General features: G+C 41.4%; 1 protein-coding gene across 2 annotated transcripts in view; it reads right to left on the reverse strand.

Annotated features, from left to right (window-relative positions):
- Nucleotides 1–659: 659 nt before the first annotated feature.
- The window catches only part of cntn5 (contactin 5), a 110,616-nt gene continuing 93,308 nt past the window's right edge, over nucleotides 660–17,967 (reverse strand). The window contains exons 16-24 of one of the 2 annotated variants that reach the window (XM_020634915.2): nucleotides 17,504–17,662; nucleotides 12,505–12,654; nucleotides 11,458–11,528; nucleotides 4,457–4,691; nucleotides 4,242–4,351; nucleotides 3,925–4,111; nucleotides 3,637–3,749; nucleotides 2,577–2,745; nucleotides 660–2,049 (exon numbers count right to left, since the gene is read on the reverse strand). In XM_020634915.2, coding sequence (XP_020490571.2) covers nucleotides 1,946–2,049; nucleotides 2,577–2,745; nucleotides 3,637–3,749; nucleotides 3,925–4,111; nucleotides 4,242–4,351; nucleotides 4,457–4,691; nucleotides 11,458–11,528; nucleotides 12,505–12,654; nucleotides 17,504–17,662 — 1,298 coding nt within the window. In that variant the 3' untranslated portion in view covers nucleotides 660–1,945. The remainder of the gene's footprint in view (nucleotides 2,050–2,576; nucleotides 2,746–3,636; nucleotides 3,750–3,924; nucleotides 4,112–4,241; nucleotides 4,352–4,456; nucleotides 4,692–11,457; nucleotides 11,529–12,504; nucleotides 12,655–17,503; nucleotides 17,663–17,967) is intronic. The other variant, XM_020634916.2, reaches the window with a different exon arrangement.

The following is a 17,967-nucleotide window of genomic DNA, read 5'->3' on the forward strand; positions in this document are numbered from 1 at the left end:
GGGATAGACAGCGCTCAGAGCAGCGTTTGTCCTCTGCGTAGCCGTGTGGTCCTATCTCTCGTGCTTGAGCTGGTACCCTTGTCTGAACCTGAGCGGGTAAGCCACGTTGCTATGAATGTGTAATGGAGAGTCCAGGGAGCTGCAGGCAGAGCAGGGGAAAAAGGTCTGCTCTGGCAAGCAGGTCTTAGGTCTACAGATCTCCATTCTAACATTAATTACACTTGAGGCAAATTCATTTGGATTCTTGCCCAGTGAGAGATAAGCTCTTACTGCAGACAAGGCAAGCAGAGGAGCCGGAGAGGAAAGGAGAGATACTCCTGATGCTGCCCTGTTCTGCTCTGCAGTGGCTCTTTTATCACACTAAGTTTTGTGGCCTCTAATGCCACGTGTGCGGAATTCAATCATCCAGACTTTAACACTGCTTCTTAAAAATACAGAAACGTCTCACAGCCCTGCAGCATTCTTACAGTGACAGATGGAATCTATGATTCAACTTTAAGGCTAAGTTTATAAAGTAGGGCATAACACCAAGTTGATATTTCATATAATTTATTACTAAATGGTTCCACCAGAATAAAGTGTATTTTGTTGTAGACAGATGAAATCCAGCTGTCACCATGGCGACTGCATCCATCCCCTCCCCTTCCCCCCTACACACCACACCCAGATAACCAACCCACAGACCCAGGAACACCCACCTCATGGATCGCTGCCTCCATTTCCTCAGATGCCTTCAAACATCTCTCATCTAACTTTGATGGTAGACAAAGAATGAAATGGTAAAAATGTTTTCCTTTACATTTTTAGTCAGTACACTTCAGATGTAACTGTGTAGTCGTTAATCATTTGTTTATTATTAAGCTAAAATATTTTCTGACTTCTATTACGTGTGAATCAAAAGACTTTCTTTCTTGTATTGATTGTAAATTGAATTCCTTTGGATCCTGGACTATAAGACAAACAAAGCCTTTTGAAGACGCCCCTTGGTGTTTAGAAATCACTGAATAGATAAAATGATTAATGTGTTCATCATTCAAAACACAACCGACAGATCAGTAATGCAAGTCATAGTTTGGCCCCTGAATGCATGGTCAGAAATTACAAACAACGAGCTTTTAAAAAATATACATCACATTTATTTGTACTGATACCAAGAGTCCGTACAGAGTTGTCTTTGTCTATTGATGTGTTTGGGCTCTACAGGTGACGACCTGTTTCCTACTTCCATACATCCAACAGTCAACAAACTGGATCACCAAGCGTTGCTTAACCACTACCAAAAAACAGAGAGTTTGACATAGCACACAACTGTGTTTGTTCTCTAAAGGTAACACAATGTACAAAAAGCAAGTCTGGAAATAGTAAGATTCTTGTTTCCATATAAAACTTTTTTTTTCCTCCTCAATGTGTGAATAAGAAAACAATGCACTTATCTCTACTGAGCTTCTGCTGCATTGCCTGTTAGGCGGCCAAGGGGTAAATTGATGCAGATAAGTAATGAAAAGAAACAGGCCGGCTGATCCCTGTATTACGACCACAGCAGCTTTTCGAGGAATTGTTCACGCTCTGCAGAGCCGCAGAGCTGCAGCAGCCGCCTGAAAGTGGTTAGACGCCAGTCAATGAGGGCAACACATGATGTTAAGAGTGAATGATTAAACAAACCTTTCCACACAATGTTCACTACAGTACAACACTACTGTCATGGTGGAAAGTTCTGTGCAAATCAAATGTCTGGGGCCTCAAAATGAAACAGGGAACTAAAAAAAAAAAAAAAAAAAAAAAAAGGGTGACGTCCGAAGAGAGCCGTATGTTAAACTGGCACACTGAACCCCCTTTGGCAGACCTCGGCCCCTCTGGGATGGTTTAAGGCCAAAGCAATCAGGCAGTCGGAGGGAGCGGAAGACCGGGTGGCTCCCACCGTGACAATGAGGACGCCACAGTGGCCTCACCAGGAAGCTGAAGGCACCAGAAGAACCAGCAGCAGTGCTGTCCATGTTAGGCTCTGTGGCGGGCAGTGCACAGAGCACTGGTTGCTTTTTGCTCGAACACCTGAGACATGGAACGAGGGAGAGAGAGGGAGAGAGAGAGAAAGGGTCAATGCTGATGAAAACAAAGATGCTTCACTAAATCTTGGCTGTGCATTCATAACTCTATTGATCTTTTGAATGAATTCTTCCTAGTGGTGATTTGTCTAGTAGGAAAAAAATAGATAAATGTATTTTTTTTGTAAGACAAGAAAATGGACGGTGAGGGGGAAATGGAAATGAGTAGGAAAGCAGCAATCCATCGCACTGAAAAGCCGCCTGTCCACATCACACTCAGGACTGCACACTTTCTCCTCATCCTGTTGCTCAGAAGTTAATTGGCTGTGCAGGAGTAGGAAGGCTTGTGTGGGCGATGTAATTAAAACAGTATTAGCCAAGGAAAACTTGGCTCGCACAACAGCTGTGGCGACTCAATTAAGGGCAGAACACAAGATTAGTACAAAGAGAAATGAGGCTGTGCATAGAGATGGGATTTCAGAGGTCATGTAATGCAGTGTGAGGGAGGAGATGAGTCGCTAACTCCCTGCTCACCGGAGGAGGTGACCAGTCGGACCTGGGAGCTGACCGCTCCCTCTCCCCCTTCGCTGAGAGCCCGCACCTCGATGATGTAGGTGCCTCCCTCTGGCAGTGAGAGGATGGTGGAGGGGTTAATGGTTCTTGTCACCTGGTTGTGGCCTCTGCCCTCCTGTTTGAGTAACACCTGCAGCACAGCGTTACACAATACACAACAGGTCAAACACACAGACATAACAAAAAGACATTAAAAGTTCAGTTTTTCCTCAGAGACAGTTCATTTCCGCTGTCAACAAATCCAGATAAGAAGTCTAAACCTTTGAAAGTAATTTGTATCTGTTTGTTCTAAGGCTTAGTACGTAAAGCTTACGTACATATTTAGATATTTGAATTTAAAGTTGACAGACTATGTGACTGCACGTGTCAGCAGAGAGGTCAAATAGGGGAACAAGGGGCTTTTTTAATGTTATAGCAAATAAGTGAGCTTCATTTTATGGCACATGCCACTAACAGCCGACTGAAGCTAACGGTTTAGAAAGCCTTATTTCACATTCGGCAGTTGAAACAGCTTGGCTCTCATATTGTGGATCATTGTTGGATGAATTCATAAACTTCTGGCAGATATCTTGCTTCCTTCTCGATAATGAGTTGTTCTGATTTCTGTTCTGCGGCCCCTCTCACCAGCTAAAACAACTTTAGTTTTATTAGTTTAAAGAACTTTTTGTCAAACCCCTCAGACAGTGCAAACTCATTGTCTCCGTCTCTCAGTTTAAGAGGTTACATGTACGGCTTTAAAATAAATCTAGAGAAGTATTGAGTAGTGTTAATGTATATTTGAATATTTAACTTAATCTACATTTCACAGCTTTTGTCCCTTCTATGATAACATGTGACAAACAGACTTGATTCATTATGAGTAGTGTTATCAAGCAGAGTCTCGTGTTTCTGCTCATCGTTGGTAAATATTGCTCCGATAACTTGTGTCCTCTCTCTGTTAGCATATTGGGTCTTCCCATGAATGTTTATGTCTTTTTTGTTTTGAAAGTGAAGAAACTCGACTTCAGACTCGGATAATTACCATGTACCCGATGACATCTGATTCGTTGTCTTTGGCCTTCACTGGGTCCCAGCTAAAAGTCACGTTGTTGCCCTCTTGAATCCACATGAGGTTGGATGGAGGCTGAGCCGGAGCTGAGGACAGAACGCAAAAAAAAACTCTGGGTGCAAATTCAAACAGACTTTTTAAGCTGAGTTTCAACCAAGTGGGTCAATTACTACACTTTTCCCCGGGGATTTGGAGCCAACTTAACAGGTAGCCTCTATTCCATAAATAGCATTACATGATTAGTGTCAGTGCTGCACTCACGGGCTTTCCTGGTCCTGGCTGTGACAGCGGCAGTGGCAGGACCCTGCCCGATGCTGTTGAATCCTTTTACTGTGATGAGATACATACTGTTGCCCTCCAGTCCTGTCAGAACCATGGACGTTTCATTCTTTAAAGTTCTCTGTTTCCTCCCAGACTCTTCCTGCTCTGAATCGTTCCAGTAGCTGACCTGTTTAAAAAGAGACAACAAAAACTTAAAAATAAGTACCTAAACCCGTGCAGTCAGGTGATCTTGCTCTGGAGAACTGTCGGATAGCGTTGGCAAATAGAAAACTGTGAATAAATCAGTTCACAAGCACCTCGTATCCTCTTGGTTTTCCAGGGCCAGGATTGGGCGGTTTCCAAGTGACCCTAATTTCTGATGAAGAAATGCTGTGAGCTTTCACATCAGACGGTGCTTCTCTTGGCTCTGTGAATATGAGGTCAGAGTGAAGGCTTTTAGAAATGCTGAAAACTGACTTCCCTCAGTACTGTTTTTTTTCAAATCCATGCAACCACACAAATATGAACTCACCCCCCTCGGCAGAATGGATGACGACAACTTTGCTGAACGGCCCGTCTCCTTTGTTGTTATACACTCCGACCTTCACTTCAAACGGGGTGAGGGGAGGGAAAGTCTCGTCTCTGTATTTGTAGGTCGTCGAGTCTGCTGAAGTCACCATCTTCTCCTTCCAGCCTCTGGACCCGTTGGCACGGAATGCAACAATATACCCAAAGCCCTCGCCGTTTTGAAACTCCTCCGATACAGGCTGAAAACACAGGAGAGAGAAACACAAGGATCAAAGAGGGCCTTTCGCTGAGAAGAAGTGCAAACGTGGTTGAATAGCACTGTGAAGGTGGATTATTCTCATATTTGACGAGCATCTTCAGCATGAACAATGACTCTTTCCTCGATGTTATTTTCAGATTTCACTTCACCCCCCCCCCCCCCCCCCCTTCACTGTAGCTGCCTGCCAGTGTTAATAAAGATGCGGTCAGTCTCCAGTAATGGAAACAAATTATATCTGGCTCTGTTGTTCCCATCATGTAGCAGTTTATCTTTCCATGTGTGACAGCAGGATTTTTTGGGACACAGGTTCTGTGTGCTGGCTTCCATGTGTATCTGCGGTTTTGTGCGGAAGTGGTGGAACTGGGAGCCGTCTTCCACAGCTGCTCCGTGTTTAATCAAATCAAACGGCAATTTATTAAGTGAGCTGGAATTTAATTAAAAATATGAGCTGCAGGGATTGAATCGTTGGCTATATTTAATAAATGACAAACACCTGTACACCTGTTTCTGGCTCCAAAAAACGGCTCCTGCTGTAAAGTGTTGATTTGCATAGGCTTCAAAGTAATATTGTCCCCTGAAGGCATCCGCCAAATTAGCCATCTAGTCTGCGGAGGGTTTGCTGCGAGATGGAGTTGTAGTTCACATTTCATTCAACAGGCACCAATCACAATGACTGCGTAATTACAGGGATGATCAGTGGAAATAAATGAGCTGCCATCAAAGTTATTATCGAAAGCTGGCGATACTTTTAAAGAGATGCAAAGGAGTGAGAGTCTTTAAAAAACAGCATGAAGAAATTATCTGGTTAAGCCCAGGCAGACTTGCTGGTTTGGGAATGGAGAAAGTGACAGAAAAGTGTGGACACAGTGAGAGGGCCGATCCACCTGAGGAGAGGCTTTTGGATGAAATTGAGGGGCCCTGCTGGACTCAGTGACGGTGACTGTGGGGGCATCACTAATGGTCCTCCTCCCAATGGCTCCCCGTGACAAAAAAAAAAGAAAAGAAAATCTCTCTCTCTCGCCGTCGACTGTAATGAGACGCCTGAATGAAGCTGCAGAGACTGTTTAGTCATTCATCCTGCTTAATAACCCTGCCCACCATGGCCGTCCACTCTCTGACAACTCTCCACAGATGATTGGAGAGGCAGAACTGCCATGCGGCTCACATGCCTCGACTGCCAAAAAGGGCCGACATTCCTGCTCCGTCTCCTTTAATATCCATCTCCATTGATCACTGACAAAGTCCTGATTTATTTCCAAAAGCGTTTAGCAGGAGCGGGGAGAAATAGGGCAGAGCTTAAAGCGACTTAAAAATGCAGAGAAGCAAAAAAAGGAGGACGCGGCACTAAGCGAAGCGTCTCAGCATCGGCCCGTTGTACTCTGAAAAAAAAACAACTGACAGAATCATCAATGTGTGACCAATTATTGTACCCTACAACGGGGGAGAAAGAAACACTATGTTTTAGGTAGTGCTTTAATTCTGCACTTTGTACACTCTGTACTTCAGATGGGAATTGATCTTGTGGCTAAACAAACTTCTGAATAAAACTTAGGAACAATCTGACTCACTTCTATGCGGATGCTTGCACAGGATACAAGTTGTTCCAATCTGTAAAAAAATCTGCATATACACAGTTTCTTGAGTACCATAATGAGAGAGGATTCCACACATCACAAAAATCACAGTTTGTAATTAAGATTCAGCACAGTGTGAGGGTCTCTATATCGTGGTTTTTATGTCTAACCAAGCACCAGGGGAGGATGTGTGTAACATTAAAGTATCCCATAATCATCCTGCCAGCACTGGGTCCTGTAGTTATTTATAAGGAGGTCGTCATCGTGTTATACTAGCTACTCTAATGACACTCTTGAGTTATAAATAGGAAATGGTGTAGAAGCAAACATCGACCCCATCTGGAATGGACATTATCCCCCATAATGTGCCACCCAGGGGCACTTCTCCTCATGTGAAGGTTATCCTCCCAGTGGCAGTTGGGCTCCCATACTTAATAACTACAAGAATAACTGTCAGTCGCTTCCACATCTGTTCACTGTTCCCCTGTTAATTTATCCTTCAACTGATCTCAATTGCAAATTCTCAGCTTTTCCTCATAGTGATTCTGTACATGCGGCTCCTTGAACCTGGCTGGGAGCCAAGCTGTCCACTTGGAAACCGCTCATACTAATTTCCTCGTTACTCGGCGTGTGAGATTTATTACCTTTTTGTACAATCATTGTCAAGACTGAGATTGCAAACAGATAGCCGTAAACATCCCTGGATTTTATTGGGAAGGACTCTGAGATTCAAGGTTAATCATCATCGCGCCTCTCTGGTGGGACCAAATTAAAAATTCACAACATCTTAATCACTGGGCCGGCTGATGCAGCTCTGTGTAAAACAACGGGCCACACGGCCCAGCTGGCCTCTCTTTTTCAGCTCGGTCAGCACATTCTGCAATTGTGACAAAGTTGTGCCCTCAAACTCTGAGACCCTGGATGGTTAAACAAATTTCCGGCAGATTTAAAGCGGGACCCGTTTTAAAATGCAATGTGCTCTGTGTCAGTGATGAAGCGGGAGCTTTTGCCCTGCTTGTAATGAAAATCTGCACATGGAAAACACACTTTGACACAACCTCTTAAAAAACTACAACCAAGGTAGTGATGAGGAAATGAAAGCACACCATCCTGGGCTGAAATGATTAGATGTCTGCATTTAAAGATCATCTATAAATCTGCCAATAGCCATGATTTCAATTCAATTTAAGGATGGTCTTAGCAAAATGATCCTCACATCTATCCTCTTGAATACTAATGCTTGTTTTGTATTCTCTACTGCTGCCATGAATGTATTTCCCCTGTGACCAATACAGTTAAATCTTTATCTCACACCCGTGCTTCCTCTTTACAATAACCACTTCAACCTCTGATCTGGTGGAACAGCATCCTGCCCTTCTACACTGAAGCAATTTCCCGTTTGGTTTGTTCCTTTGATGGAACGGTTGAAGCTTTTCTTCCAGGCTCAACCTGCTCAAACACCTCCAATGTAGAATTACGATTCGGTGAAATAGAATGTGACTGAAGATGGGTCCACAATGTCGCCCCTCTCAAATGTGGGAGAAAAAAAGAAGATCACTTTGCCTTAATGATGGGCGCTGACACGACCCCCCCCCCCTCACAAGACAGACCCTTTCTCTCCTGGTAGAGATAACTAACCTCCACCTTTGTGCTCTCCCACTGGATCTGATGTGAATCTCTCTTTTCTATCAGAAGGGTCACAGCTTCCTGGGAGTTCACTGATTCCACACCTGGGTTATTTCACCTCTGTCGCCACAGCTCTGGTGTTGACCTGTTTGTCCGCTGCGCTAGTGGAGGTACACAATTAAACAACAGAGTGTGTGCACCTGTCTTAGCTGGATGGGGTGTTTTTCTGATCAAGGGCGCCAACGTATATGACTTTAGCACTTTATTTAAGCAACACTTTAAAGCTAAGAAAACTCTGGGGCTCCGGTAGCATAGTGGCTAGTGCGAGCATGCCATGTATGGAGGCTATAATCCTCCAAACGAGCTTTCTGGGTTCAAATCCGGCTCCTTTCCTACATGTCATTCTCCACTCTCTCTCCCTCCTTGACTTCAGCCTCAATCCACTGTCCTATCTCTAAAATAAAGGCATAAAAATCCCCCAAATAAACCAGAAGGAAATGCTGACTACAGCTAAAGTCAATCACTGCATGAAGGAACCACAAACTGATTTGCATTTAAACACCAAGCTGTGGTAAATTAAACTATTTAGAAGTCAGTCTAGTTTAAACTTAATCTAATTGAGCTCCTTGTGATGGGAAGGCAAAGAGAATTCACCTGCTTCTTGTAATCGGTTTTAACTGCAAAGTAATACAAATTTAAGATCAAGTACACGTTAACGGGCTTATTAAGAGATTGGTGCAGATAATTCAACAGCCAGAGGACAAAATGGTCAAATGTGGTTTTCTGAATTTGATGCTTCAACTGTTTTCTTTAACCTTAAATAAACTGCTCACCATAAGAATCTCCCCCTCAGAAAGACCTTCCCTTAAACCGAGTGTTTCAGAAAGAGTCTTTAAACCATCGGTGCAGAAGTTGTCTTTGCCCAGATGTCGTCAACCTCGGATGCTCAACGTTCCTCTTTAAATATTCCTTCTGCAAATCCCTCAATGCATCCGCCTCTTCCAGGAACATCCCCACACTCCTCTCTTTATTTTCACTCGAGCCGCTGAAACTTTCCTCTATGTTTTAATTAGATCCCACTGTGATGGTTCAGGGAAAAAGACAGCAAGCACAACACAGGTCCCCAGCACGCAACACACAAAACTGCAGCTCCTCATCCGATCTCACCTGAAGTGAACACAACTGGCTGTAAACTAAATGCAACAATCTGAGCATCTTCAAATCATTAGACCGTTTCCCTTCAAGCGTAGGAACCTCAAGGACTAGCATCTTCCATCAACTGTTCTTCACCCCCCCCCTTAATAACGTCTGACAAGTATTCCCAGGCAACAGAAAGTGAAGGTGTTTAATGAATGGCACATGCAGTATAGCTACCTCTACATGATTATTAAGACACACTCACATGCAGGATTTATTACTTAGTGACAGTTACGCTCCTCAGGGAGCGATGACAAAGCTGTTGTTTCAGAACAGAAGTTTAAAGTCAACCTTTATTCAGCCCCCTTGTTTTCACTCTTGGATTACAACACTGATTCTCAGCCTGCGGGTTTGAAAATGTTTATCGTGGCAGATGGAGGATGATAAAATCTCTTACATACAGATCTTTTATTTATTTATTTTTTTACATGTGGTGAATAATAATATCACGTTATTATTACTCTGCAGGATTCTTTCTATATTTAATCATGAATAAAATCCCTGAAATAGTCATCAGTCTGTATTGGTATGCCTCCAACAGCGCAGAATGTGCTGTATGCAAACTTTCTTATTATGCATGTTCATACATTGTTCATTATGAAGGCAGCCATGATATGTATTATTAGTACGGTTATGTTTCATTGGTGATTATTATAATTAGCTTAACGTGTTTCCTCTTTAATGTAGCGTTCAGGATCCTCATCATGCTTATTAGTATCACTGTGACACCACAGATTATTGTAAGCCTTCTTTAAGGGTGGCTGACTTGATCTGCTTTTGTTTCTGAAACAGGGAATGTAAACTAAACTGCACAAAGTGATTTAAGACCAACGACCAAGCCATGTGTCTAGACTCTTTTTCTCATCTTCTCAATTATTTATGAAGATGAGCACCTATTTCCTTGTTTGTCTTGTTGACAGGAAATAATAACTGAGCATCTCGAGTCGAGGCTCGTCAAACCCACAGACACTTAAGTGTTCTTACGCCCTGAGTTCAGAAAAGAAAAACTGCCACACACAAAAAAAAGCCTTGAACGTGGAATAAAAGAGGACTTTTATGAAAGACAGATCCTATCTCAGCACTGAGACTTTTCAAGAGGTCGAGTGTCATCTGTACTGAATGTTCCAACTGAGAAAGAAACAGACTATGAAATAACATCGACTTATTCTCCAAGACATGATGGGTGTCAAATAAATGTGTGAACGTCAGATGTCTGAGCTTTCTGAAGTTTGAACAATATAAATTCATATTACTTAGTGTGTTTAAAACTGTCATGAACTTCACTGGAAAACACATCAGTGTAAAAAGAACAAATTCTACTTATTTCATATCGATCATCATGGCAGTCTTTATGCTGAACAAGCTAAGATATAAGATCAAATTTAATGGATTATTCCATCACTATCGTTCAGCTCCACATTCAGATCTCTAAAGACAACTCAAGACTTTAGGAGAATGTCATTCTATTATAATTATTTCCCAATGTTTATAACAATATTACAAATAATAATATTAACTGTAATAATAATCCATTTTATTTGTATAGCTCTTTTAAAAACACAGCTTAACAAAGTGCTTTTACACAAAAACAACAAACCACGACAACAAAGCAACCCACGGCAGAAACACCCAACCAACAACAACAACAACAACAACAAGCCCCCGACAGTAACAGAACCCAGACAAAGACCCGACCACCATCAGAACCAAAACATCATCAGAGTTCAGGCGACATCATAGCTTGTAATAACTCTTGTAATAACACAGGAAGCCAGGGAACTTAGGATGAGAATAAGAGGGCTGAGGATGTAAGAAGATCAAAAAGCAATGAAAAGAGAGAGAAACAATAATGGCCAACAGGGTAACCTGTGCACCCGAGCCTCTACGGTCTCAAGTGAGCACTGTTGCAGGAACATACCATGAAAAATGAATCAAAACTCTGTAGCACACTGAAAATAACTTTACTGTATTATATTGTGAGCGAACCCAGCAAGTTCTGATTCAATTTTAATTCAAACATGATCTTTGGTTGTGGCATAAGAATAAAAAAAAAAAGAAGTAACAAAGTCCTTAAAAAATAAGGTAGAAGTAAACAATTTTCATCCCTACACCTTTCTCACTTTTCTGCTATGAACTCATATATTATTAATTCCAAACTCTCTCTTGTTTCATGGAGATAGACATCTACTACACTCTCACTGCAGATTTTTAGATTTTTTTTTCCATTCAACAGAAATCAGAGTTTGCTGTCCTGACTCAAGCAGACCTAATGTGACATGCGTGTGTGTTTTTTTTCCCACATAGGTTGTCATTGCTGGTGCTGCGGAGGATGTTTGACGTGGAACCTACCTCCCACGAGATGACCAGTTCGTGCCTGCGGCCGTTTCCTCCGCTGACGTTGGCCGGTGCCACTGACGGGACTGTGTGAAAGGGAAAAGGTTAACGCTGCATCACTGCCCCAACACAAATAACTCACTTCTGCAAAGTTTTTCTTCAGAGCACTAGACTAAATGAAAGTACAGAGAAAAAAAAACACATTTCCTGAGAGGAGAACGGCCAAATCCTCTAATTATAACCACAGGAATGTGAGCTAAATCAACATGTTATCGATGCTAAAGTTTATCCTATGATAAAGCAAAACAGGAAATTAGTGACTCAACTGAAAAAAAAAAAACATGCTAAAACAAATTCTGAAGGAAACAAACCTTTGAATGATTAGAAAAGATAACACTCTCATTGTTGTTTGTCTGTATTTGTGCCTGCTTTTTAGTACCAGTCAATCATCTTGAGGGGGACAAAAGGGTTTTTCAGAGCTGCATTTTCATTTGGCTCCCTTGTGCTGACATTAGGATCATGGATTATAACTTGAATGTTTGATACCAGAACTTTGTGTGGATCCAGTAATTAGTCTGTTAATTATGCTGAAGAGAAAGGACAGATTAAATAAGCTTCTTCCAAATGACCACTGACCTTTGTAATTATTACATTTTTAGAGATGAGAAATGAGCAGTCAGCGGAGCGGCACGCCTCATCCACTCTGTCTCAGCTCATTTTTTGCAACACCATAAATAGTGCATTCTGTCTTTGCCTCGAGGCACATTCAATGACTGCCTGCTTGAGCAGAACCACTAAACTCGTTGCAATTCATGTAAGCAGCTTATTTTCAACATCTTGCCCAATTAAAATGGAGTATATCGACAATGGAAATTAAACTTGGTCATGAAGTGGCGTGCGGGGGCACAAGTTAATGTAAGCTCTCTAGCTACAATAAATCATCAGCTGGAATTTGAACCCAGCGTGTTATATAAAGTTCCTGGAATCTGGGTGATTATGTCTGTCAAGATGTGACTTGAATGTAGCTTCCACCTGGCACTGATGACGGCTAAGAGGATTTACCTGCTTCTTTAGTCCTGACTCCTCTCGAGGGAGCACTGGGATCTCCGGTGCCGATTGCATTGCTTGCCACCACCCTGAACTCATACTCCACCCACGGGTTGAGCTGCACAGCCATAGCCGACTCCATGTCGCCTGTCACCGGGTCTGGGTCTGCAGACAAGAGTGACTCTGATCAGGATGAGCAGCACATAACAGCTCCTGTACTAATGCTCTATAATGTTCTCATTCTGTGCAGTTTGTAGACAGTGTTTGGCATAATTCCCCCCTAGAAAACAATACCCACATGACCTGCTTCATTATTATTATTATCATTATGTCATGATTTGGTCTTTTCTAGTTTTGTATTTCAGTGTTTAGTGTTTCTTTATGTTCTAGTGTGTTTTGTTCATTCTTGAGTTCTGTGTGTCTTCAGTGTTTCCTGTATTTATTTTGTAGTTGTCCTCAGTGTTTCTTGTGTTCATTCCTTCCTCTGTGTGTTTCCCTCCATTGTGATCGCCCTCATTGTCTTCACCTGTGTCATTAGTCTCACCTGTGTTTGATTACCCCATGTCTATGAGTCTCTGTGTTTCTTCCCTTCTGTGTCAGTTCATTGTATGTGTCGGTTGTTGTATGTCAGTTTATGCTCCTTGTTTTCTCCTGTTTGGATTTTGGAAGTGAGTTTTTGTTTGTCTTTTTGAAGAATAAATAGTTTTTGTTTCATTAATAACATTGTATTATTGTATTATTATACTGTATTATTATTATTTAGCATCTATATATACTGTTCATTCTTATATATATTTTATTATGTTATCATATTAGTCTATATTATATTACATTTCATTATATTACACTAGATTGTTCATATTGCACTATATTATATTATATAACTGCACTCTGCATTACTGTGGTACAACACTGCCTCTCTTCTCTGCTGTTTACATTACTTTCAGCTATTTATCATACCAAGTCACTTTAATCATCACTTGTCACTTTATCTTGTCATTCTCTGCACATACTGTCTCGATTCCCTGCATAGTTAACTTCATCATTCATTCTGTACTTGTATATACCCCCTATTTGTATTTATCTTATCTAATCTATTCTGTTTAATTTGTATTTTGTATAACCTTACTTGTTTGTGCTGCTGTAACGCCTGAATTTCTGGGGATCAATAAAGTACTTTCCTATCCTATTTCACTTTACTAAGTATTACTTTAGAGTACTCACATTTCTTTTTTGTTGTAACGATGAATGCAAATATTAGTACTGCAACTCAAGTAATCCGCTAATTAGTTACTTAAAAGGAAAAACAATTGACATATTTTGATTTAACTTGAAACATCTGCGCTGTTTCTGTTTCTCTCTTACTCGTGTTGTGATGCAACAGTGATGATGAATACAGCATCATTCTCCTTTGAGGACAAACATCGTAGCTCTTGTGAGCAACTTTTGGTTAGTGGTGATTTTGGCGCCCCCTGTGGACAAAGCGGTTCATCGTATATCTTGCTGATGTTGCCCTGCATACGTGTAAAGGCTTTATATGCGATTTTTTGATCCAGCAGATGTCGCCCTTGAGCACCAGAATGAGACCAAAACAACTCGCGCTGCATTGTTGTGTTAGCATGCTAATGCTAGCGATCTTTATTATGCTGGTATCTTCACACTGCATGTAAATTTACCTGAAATGAGCGTGATCTAGAAACACAGTTAAGCAGTGAGTACAGTATGTTATTCTTCTTTTCTCTAGTCCCTCAATTAAACAACTTTTATACGTGAGGGGAGGAGTCAGCCGGCCATCTGGGCGATGTAAACAAACTGAAGATAGGACTCTGAAAACTCTGAAAACATCACAGACAGTGGGACTCGGGTGTTACACCCATTGTAGACAGTCATGACTCACAGAGTTATTACATTTAAGGGACAAGGGACATTACATTTAAATGTGAAAAATCAAATATAAAGCAATAATAATAATGGAAATATCGAACCTGTCTTCCTTTAGAAAGTTCTATCTAATCACAATTTGTAATGGAAAATATTTTTAACAGGGCTGTTTCTTTAGCACGCTTGCCTGACACCTACCCTCTATCTCATTAAAAAGATCAATATAGAAATAATCAATCTAGTTTGTTGATGTTCTTGTTCGCTTCTGTAGCTCATATGAACACATCAGTATTCATTTCAGTCTATTTCAGAAGTAGCTCAAAACTCGTCACAGGAGCTTTAAGTAACATCTCTTGAGTTACTCGATCGATTGAGTATTTTGACAGACTGTGTGAAGATGATCTCTATCCTCTGACTTGTGAAATAGCTGCCTTTCATCCAACTATGTACATCCCTATACATGAAGGGTAAGACAGAGGGAGATAACACGGCCAGGTAGAAATGTCATTATAATTCACTGCACATGTTTTTCTTTTGATTAGTAAATGAAAAGGTTTAAACTATTTACCTATAAACAATGTGAAATGTCGATCAGTCTGGGTCCATTTATTCTGGTGAGGTGTTTATATGAAGCAATCTTATTCAGTTTGGGCTTTTAAACAGATTTTTAATCAGGAAAAATAGGCTCTCTGTTAATGGCTCTAATGATCCTAAACAAACAGAAAAGGCAATAAGAGAGTTTTTTATGGTTGAGCGTTCTTGCTGAAATTGTTGGCTTTCATTGCTCTGTTGCTGGCTAAGGCAGACATCTGACCTCACACCACAGACTGAGCAGCTGTTTATTTCTTTATCCGAAGGCCTGACTGAGACAAGCATGAGTTGAAGATGTCTGGCAGAGCACCAACATGAAGACACCAAGTGCCTGCTGATGTCTGTGTAGCAAACAGGAAGTCTCACCTTCAAAGAATGATAAATCTGATAAACTAAGTCTTCCAAGTCTTTGTCCATTACGTACTTTTGTTCCCTAAAACTGGGGGATAATTCCTACACTGCTAACACCTGTAAGTAAAAGCTGCGAGTTGACAGTTTAAACCTCTTAGCCATTGTTTCATTTTAAATCCAGTTTACTGCTGAACAGAGCCAACAAAAGAAAAGAAAAAAAGACACAGCCATTGTCTTGGTTCTTATAGTCTTGCACAGTTTTGCACCTTCCCTCCGGATTTGCTGTGACTCTGCATATTTCAACACCAGCTGGTGACGACAACACATTTACCTAAACCTTGCATTTGATGTTTTGATGTCTGAACAACAGCTTACAAGCAGCTTTAGAGCACATTTGGAGATACAACTCATTACATGGAGGAAAGCTGATTTCAATCAATTCTTCTGCAGGAGACCGAGAGAGCGACGTGATTATACAACACATCCACAAACCGAAAAAACCTCAAGTTGTATGAACGTACTTTGAGTGGAATTACAAGCAGGTAACACAACTAATCTAGTTTCTTCAGACCTTCCATAATCCACCTCTGTCAATATTGATCCTGCAACAACAAACAAACATTGACTGAGAGCATATCCGTGTCACAAATGAAGCAGAGGTCTCTCTGTGCTAACTAAGGCAACATTCAGCGACGTGGCGGCGCTTACACTCTTATCATCCAAAGCAGCTCACAATGAGAGCGCGCTGTCAGGCAGGCTGCTCTTCAAACACGAGCTGATAACTCTGTTTGCAAGGAGTGGGAGCTAAAAGCCCAATCCCCTTCATGCTAATCTTAACAAGTTCAACACTGACAATACATCACAGAGTCCTAATTGTGCTTTATCAAATTTAATGTGGCTGAACAGACATGATGTGAGAGGAGTGTATACAAAGTATGATTTATATATCTGTGGGGATGAATCATTATCACACCTTAAACTCTGCTATTATGATCTCACGGCATATTAAGATGGATTACACACAATGCCTAGTAAGCCTTCATCCTTTTAAGCTAAGTGATAGTAATTGATAGCTTTTCTGTCAGGGTTCACAAAAAAAAGAAGCTAATGCATTTTTTTTTAAGAAATGAGCGCATTTCTATCAAATGAACATGGATAAGTCTTATAATTCAGGCCCAAAAGGTTAATTTCCCCACTATAATCGCTGATGTATCACAGAATGAATTCACAGTAATGACATTTGATATGGACTTAAATCGCTTTTTGTTAAGTTCTTTTGAACAACAGCCAAGATCAAACACTAAAAACCAGCTAGAGATGGAACTGCATTTCTACTTTTGGAACAGGCATCTAAAAAGTCCTGCACAGAGGTTAGTCCAGAAGAGGCCAGCGTGTCCAGACTTGTTCTATAGGGGTTGCCCAAGTGGTGCACAAGGTAACTTGTTTGTCTGTACACAAACACACAACTTTATAATAGACGGAAAACTTGTATGAGTAACGGTGTAAAAAAAAAAACCCTGAATCCTTTACTTTGTAGATTTGATTTAAAGTCTATTGTGTTAAAGGGATGTATCTCTGTGTCCTTGTGAAGTATACAGTATGAAAAACACCTATAGTTGTTGAAAATGTTCTCTATCTCTTGGTTCACATCTGAAAATCAGTTTCCCCCAGACCACCAGCACTGCCAGAGGACATAGATGTTGGCCTGGGAAAGCTACAGGCTTTGTCTGTTTGGATCTGTAGTCCTCTGCCTTGCCTGAATTGCCGACTAGCTTACTTTTCAAAAAGCGAAAAATGGGACCAAAAATACGAGCTTAGAGGATTTCATGGATGAGGATACACTTGCCTACACAGATATTACACAGAGCCAGGATGAGGCTGTGGTGCGTCCTGGTTCATGTAGGGACAGCCTGTGCGGCCCCTGAAGGTGGAGAACTCGGCCTCCCTCTGTCAATATCGCAAACACTGAGGAATTCATTGCTTTAACCGTTAACACCAGTGACGGACATCTGGGTGAAAAACTGGGTGAATATTCCCTTGAATATATAAAAAGTAATTATGTCCCTTTAATCCGGTGACCTTGTTCTAGTTTGGCTTTTCTTCTCTGCTCCCTACATGACTTTGGACCGGATTAAGGCCCCATATTAACCCCCGCTGCTCTAGATGCTGCAATTTTCACCTTATTGATTACCTGTTTTGACAGTTTGCCAGCCTAATGAAAATGGGCTGCGGGCCTGTAAATTATAGGTGCTGATAGGGCTGTGGTTGTCCAGGCCACGAGTCCAAGAGAGGGTAGCTGTGGTATCTGTGATCTCCTCCACTATCACTACTCCAGGGGGTCCTGGAGGACCTGGTGGGAAAGACAGAGATTAAATTACAAGTGTGAACGGCTGAACCACCAATGCTTCAGAAATGTCAAGACACAGGGGGAAGGTCAGTGTTTAAATCAATTCCAAGCTGGTTCATGATTTGAAGTCTTCATTATGCATTGTAGCTATTAGACACACTAATGAATGCAACCATGCATATATGTGCATCTGTTTGCACATGGTGACAACGTCAATAAATCGTTGTAATCGTCTCACAAGCAAACCACGAAAGAAATTCACCATTTTGGCTGACACAGGTCTGCATGCCGATTTAAGGATACTGAAT

Source organism: Labrus bergylta, chromosome 11 (assembly GCF_963930695.1).
Source record: "Labrus bergylta chromosome 11, fLabBer1.1, whole genome shotgun sequence".
Classification (NCBI taxonomy): Eukaryota; Metazoa; Chordata; class Actinopteri; order Labriformes; family Labridae; genus Labrus; species Labrus bergylta.